This window comes from Vollenhovia emeryi, unplaced genomic scaffold (genome assembly GCF_000949405.1).
Source record: "Vollenhovia emeryi isolate VEMERY1.0 unplaced genomic scaffold, V.emery_V1.0 DF939205.1, whole genome shotgun sequence".
NCBI lineage: Eukaryota > Metazoa > Arthropoda > Insecta > Hymenoptera > Formicidae > Vollenhovia > Vollenhovia emeryi.
Window position 1 is genome coordinate 15081 of NW_011967161.1, and position 6636 is coordinate 21716.

General features: G+C 40.3%; 1 protein-coding gene across 1 annotated transcript in view; it reads right to left on the reverse strand.

The window, feature by feature from the left end:
• LOC105561632 (fatty acid synthase-like) overlaps positions 1 to 4880 on the reverse strand; it is a gene marked incomplete at its 3' end in the record, with an annotated part of 19210 nt that extends 14330 nt beyond the window's left edge. The window contains exons 1-4 of the mRNA XM_012011791.1: positions 4718 to 4880; positions 4108 to 4268; positions 3686 to 4039; positions 261 to 3424 (exon numbers count right to left, since the gene is read on the reverse strand). Of these exons, the coding sequence (XP_011867181.1) occupies positions 261 to 3424; positions 3686 to 4039; positions 4108 to 4216 (3627 nt within the window). The remainder of the gene's footprint in view (positions 1 to 260; positions 3425 to 3685; positions 4040 to 4107; positions 4269 to 4717) is intronic.
• Between the last annotated feature and the right edge of the window lie 1756 nt (positions 4881 to 6636).

Genomic DNA, 6636 nt, shown 5'->3' on the forward strand with positions numbered 1-6636 from the left:
AATATTGACGTAACAATGGAATCCTCCTTGTTTATCTCTAAATCTTTAATCCAATCCTTAGAACTGTCGCAATGCAGTTTATTTAAATAAAAATACTTGACGGAAAAATTGTTAAATTCTAAAATCGTTTGTCAAATAACAGAATTTGGTGTTTTACTTTGTTATTGTAGGTACACAATTCTAAGAATATCGAATAAGAAATATTCCATCTGAAGAGAGAACAAAACGAACAAAGTATTAAAATAAATTAGTATCCTTACGATAGGCGAGCCCAATTGGTTATCGGAAATTTTGAAAATAAGCGGCGCTAAGAGAACTTCTGCATCTCGTTCGCCTGCAACTTCCATGGTCTTCAGTCTCAACGTCATTGTGTTTTCATACACAATCTGCAAGAGTACAGTTAGCGCATCCACCCTTCCCCTCGTTGCATCCTCCACTGAACTGTGCGAACTTTCATATGATATGAAAGTATACCGCTCGTAATTAAGATTAGCATGACTTTGTCGCCGAGGCGCCAACGAATATTTTATTTTTCTGAGCTCAATACCACCCGATTTGACAATATTGATGTCTTTGTAGCGGTACACTGGCAATCCACCGTTTTCTGGTAAGTTTTCAACCAGTTGTTTATGAAGAACAGGATCGATTGCTATATACTGAATATGCGACGGTAAATACAATAGGTTGTGGCTGGTAAACAACACATTTAACTGAAACATGCTGTCTATGTACGGAACCCATTGATTGAACCAGTATAGTTCGCCGGTAATGCCATCGTTATCGCAAGATTTGATTCCTTGGAAGATATCGCAATAATCGTATCCGCACAATCTTAGTTTCTTGTAAATGTCCTTGGTATTTAACAGCACAGTCTCTTGATTTCGAGGCGAAACTGAAGGTGGTAAGTTCAGGTGATCTTTGTCGATACCTTCGGACACGCGAACATTTCCGCTGGCGACGATCGTATCGTTCTCACAAATCTCGAAATCGCCCGATCCTTTGAAAAGAGTTATCGAGAATTTCACCGGTCCTTCCTTCGGGATAATGTTGGGCCGATAAAACCGCAATTTTTCGAATACCACTGGCAATCGTTCAAAATTGCATCCGTGCTGTTTTGCCAAAGTTTTCCACACCATTAAAATATAACCAGCAACTGGAAAAAGTACTCGTCCGTCTATCTGATGTCCTGCTAGATACGTATCCATTTCTTTCGACAGGTCTATTTGGACAATACATTCTCCCGACTGGTCTGATGTCTGTTTGAAATCAGGCACATCCCACGGGACGGAGTGATCCCACCTGACCAAGGACCCGATCATTGGTGTTCCGCGACCGACGGGGAAACTAATCGGCGGATACAATTTGGCAATGTTAGGTTGCGCACCGGCCATGTATAACTTTCCCACGTTAGACAGCAGGAAGGCAAGATTGTCCAAATGATCCCGATTGTGAAGGCTAATATTGGTCACCGTTGGTGGTAATGATCTGCGTAAGATTGTCTGTAGCAAACCGTGCGGTGCGATCTCGATCGTTATCGCATTTTCTGGGATATGAGCGATCGCCTCTTTGAAGAGCACAGGTGACATCATATTGTTTACACAATACTCGGCGGAGTTGAGCTGCGCTAGCGGACTATCCCATGCGGATTCTGGTACGGAGGTAGAGATCCATTTAGCCGACCTCTGCTTGGGACTTGGTATGATTTTCTCGAGCAAAGCGTGTAGCTTAGGCCCTGCTGGTGCGATGTATTTGGTGTGGAGGGCGTAGCCGGAACTGTTTACCATTTTAACGAAGATATCCTTACTCTTCAGTATTTGTACGAACTTGTGTATAGAATCAGCCGGACCGGAAATTGTAACTAAGTCGGCGGAGTTGTTACAAGCCGGTGTGATATCGGGGGGGCACATTTTTTTGGCCTCCTCCCAGCTCAAACCAACTGCCGCCATTGCACCTGGTTTCAGCTTAGATTCTAATAGTGCCTTGCCTCTGCAATAAGCGGTTAAGACAGTCTGTTCCAGTGTAAATGCCCCGTCGGCATAAGCACAACCCAATTCTCCAATGGAGTGTCCGACTACGCCGTCCGGATGTATGCCTATCAACGTTAAAACATCCACGAGAGCGACCTGTATAGCCGCGATAGACATGAAGGAATTCATCACATTCTCAAATGTTTCGTCTGTTGCGTTCATGATGATATTCATGAGGTCGACGTCGTAGAGTGCCAAAGCATCCGCGCATCGCCGCAAACTACGTTGGAAAGTTTCAATGCTGAACAATTGACGAGCCATGCCTGGCCATTGCGAACCCATACCGGAAAATATGAACCAAATTGGACGCCCTTTGTCATAGCCCGCTACTTCGGTCATTTCATGTGTACCATCGACGCTGAGTATCTCGTACCCGCGAATCTTGTGACCAGGGATGTCGTTATTGTGCATTATGTGTAATAACGATAGAAACTCGTTATCTTTACAGTGCTCTTTCGCTTTATTCAGTAACATATGCACAGCTTCTTCCGTTCGACCTGATACAGCGACTAATTTGGGCAATAGTTCGGCGTTCATTGATGATGACTGTTTTGGGTTTGGATTGCTGCGTAGAATAACGTGTGCATTGGTGCCGCCGAAACCAAATGAGTTAATACCCACGAGACCACCGTTCCACGATGTAGCCTTGTCGACAACTCGAATCCGTCCCTCGTTTAAGCCAGGAATATTCGGATTCGGAGTTTTAAAGTGCAAATTCGCGGGTATCACGCCCGATTCCATCGCGATCAGCACTTTGGCGATGGAGCATAGTCCACTTGCCGGTTCCGAATGACCCATATTGGATTTCACCGAGCCTATCAGCAAAGGACTCTTCCTACCTTTACAGAACAATTTGTCGATGGAATTGGCTTCCTCTGGATCACCTGCTATAGTACCGGTACCATGGGTCTCTATGTAACTAACGTCTATAGGATTAATTCCCGCCTCGCTGTAAATTTCACGCATCAATCGATTCTGCATTTCACCACTGGGATATGTGATACCCTCGGACTTGTTGCCGTCAATGCCTGTTTTCGTGCGAATCACCGTGGCGTATACTCTGCGTGCATCCTTCGCCTTTTGCAAATATATCGCCATTACCGCCTCGGCCCTTACGTAGCCATTAGCCGAAGCATCGAACGATTTGCACTTGCCTTCCTCGGACATCACAGTCAGTTTGTAAAGTTGAAGTGATCTCTGTGGTAATAAAACAAGATTCATACCACCGACGATCGCAGCATCGCACTCACCCATGCGTATTGCGGTAACTGCTTGATGCAGGGCGTACAAGTCCGATGAACAAGCAGTGTCCACCGTGCAACTAGGTCCATTAAAGTCAAAACAGAAGGAGACTCTGTTGGCAAGCATCGTTTTTGCATTTCCGAGCAAGTCGTATCCTGCAAGCAGACGCAAGTTTTTCGATTTATTCTCATTGTCAGGGGATATCGTATGACTTCTCTCAGGTCATAACAGATGCGTGTGACGAATAGCAAAGTGGCCAATGATTGTTCGCACGTGTAACGAAGGTAAAATGTACTGTCAAAAGTCATTTTTTTATCTTTAGATAAGACCATTGAATTTAGCGATTATATTAGGTAAAATGTTTGAAGATAATTGTCTGAAGAAATATTTGGTGCTGTTTTCCGTCAGGTACAAACCATTTATGGCATCCGTATTTCTCACCAAAACCTCATCCGTGTCCGACCTACTGACACCTATAAACACCCCGGTACGTGATCCTCTTACGGTTGAAGGGTTGACACCAGCATCAACTATCGCCTCGTACGTGATTTCTAACAGTATACGTGCTTGTGGGTCCATTATGTTTGCCAGCTTAGGTGGTATTCCGAAAAATGAGGCGTCAAAGCTACTGAGGTCCTTGATTTTGCCATATCTGGGTAATGACTCGTGCATATCTGCTGACCAACGACATTCGTCATCAGAGACCATGTCCATTCCTTTCATTAAATTCTCTTTAAATTCCTCAATATTAGACGATCTAGGCAGGCGGCCTGAAACAAACGTTTATTTTTCAATATATTTTGTTTTCATGATACAGTCATTCGCGACCGACAATTACCTGATATACCCGTAATGACGATATCACCATTGATGGAATACGGTATTCCATTTCCACGAGTGGATTCCTGCATCGCGGGACCGTTGACAGTATCAGATTGTGCAGGCATCTTACCGAAGAAAATCGCTATGGAAACTTTTCCGCTGCGTATGAGTCTCTATCTACAAAGATAGAACCAAATCAAGTTTTTACGTTCGTCGATACATATAGTCGATCTACGCAAGGAGATGGCATGTTTGAAAAGAGTATGCAACACATAATAGATTTTTTCAATATCTTTTACAGTTTTGTAAAGAAATCAACAAGTATCGCTTTAAATAATTCTTCTTATTTGACAAAAGAAATATTTTCGAAATTATCGATTTCTTATGACTTCAATTGTTTTCTCTCAGGTTTAAAAGAAGGCGGTCAAACAATTTGAATTATTACAATGAATTTATAAAATGTTAACAATGCTTCGAGGCAACTTTGTGCTATTTCAATCCCAATAATAAACGTAGGTATTTGTTTGGAAGCGCGGTTGAGTCGCGAGATCGGACCAAGTCTGAGCGGACGAAGCACAGGAAAGAAAGCACAGCACAAAAGTTAAAAAACACGAATCGTTACTAACCAATGTATTTCACAATTCAATGCACAGTCCAAAAGAGAAAAGCGTTTCAGTTTATACAGCAATACACGGCAAAGCGCACTAGAACTCGGAACGAAGCTAAAGGACACACGAAGAAAGAGGCTCTGGTTTCAAAGAGCGCGGTCGGCTTCTTATCTAGAGTCGCGAAATTGCCAATTAGGCCGGTATTCATAAGAGCAAAGTCCGTTCTTATATTTAAGATTATCTTAAGTACACTCTTAATGTGCTTTCAACCAATCACAGAGCCGTATTAGCATCTTAAGACAACACTTAAGATGATTTTGAAATAAGAATTGACTATGAATACCGGCCTTAGCATGGACGTAAGAATATATGGACGGCCCAGTGAGACAAAAAATGTCGATCCGACATCAAATCGACGTCGATATGCGTGTTCGGAATGAAATCGAAATTAAAATCGACATCGATCTCTTTTTGTCACTGATGATATGCAGAAAGAAAAATTTAACGATATAGTTTAACGCAGTAAAAAATTACATTTAGGAAGCTAGAACAATTTATTGACGTCTAGTCGACATCTAGTCGACGTCAAATCGATCTTTATCTGCTCAGATAAATATTGTAGGAAATAATAAATGAAGTATGTATATATAATCAAATTAAATCAATGTTTATTTTAATAATTAAGATATCAGAACAATCTCCATTCTGTTGTGAAAAAATATTTTAATCGATGTAAAAAAAAATTATCAATATTTTATCGAAGTAAATAAAATATTTTATCACAGTATTGTCGAAGTAAATAATGCATAAATCTCAGGAAAAAACAAAGTTGTAACTAAAGTTCTCGCAAACTTCATAAAAGCGAACTTTTGTATTAATGGACAACCCCTTTAATATTTTAATCAATGTTTTACCAAAGTACAAAACACATAACTTCTCGTAGAGTCGCGGCTGCTATATTTCTTACAGAATCGATATCGGTCATCGATCGATGATCAATGCCCCAGCACACCTCATATGATATAGTAGTCTCTTAATCTCGATATCTATGTGTTTTCAATGAATCGATGTTGAATCGATGTCGATTTATATTAATGCTAAAACAATTTGATCGAAATTGGCTAATTCTCGATGTTAATTTCGATGTCGATCTGTTTTCAATGAATCGACGTCGGATCGACGTCGATTTGACATCAGCCTTCTCACTGGGGATGTGTAAGTTAGCGGGGGTGAAGCCAGAGCGGTGAAGGGAAAAGTAGTCATCACATATGGCGGTGACGCTCGTGTAAACAGCGCGAATTTGAACTTTTTTAATTAAAATATCTGTAATTCAACAATTAAAGGTAAAATAAATACAAAAATTTAGTGTCATTTAATTTATAATTCTAAGACAATACAATAAATATAAAATAATAAAAATTAATGTCAATTTTATACAGTATGCAAAATCCATTTACATAAAACAGCAATATACATAAACAAAATGAATATTTATGTAGGTATAAATTTTTAAAGAAATACATTTCTATGCAGATACATTCGTTATTTTGTTCGAAACTAAAATACATGAATTTAAATATATAAATAAATCTTGATAATTGAATGACATGGAAGTGAAGGTAAGTAAAAAATATAGTGGTAAATAAGTAAAAAATATATAAATATAAAAATTACAGCCTCAGTGGTCGAGTTCACTAAGACGCCCGTCACGGATTGAGGGAGGTCCCAAGCTGAATTGACCAATCGCAGTCGATTATTCTTACGATTGCGACTCTGCGACTCGCATTGTAGACCCCGCATTATACATTAGGGTGGATCGAAAAATGTCAAAGTTATATTTTCGATTTGCTATACCGCGGAAAAGTTGCCTTAGGTGTATACTAGCATAACAAAAAAAAATTATTAAAATCGGACAACATCTTCCGATCGCGCAAAAA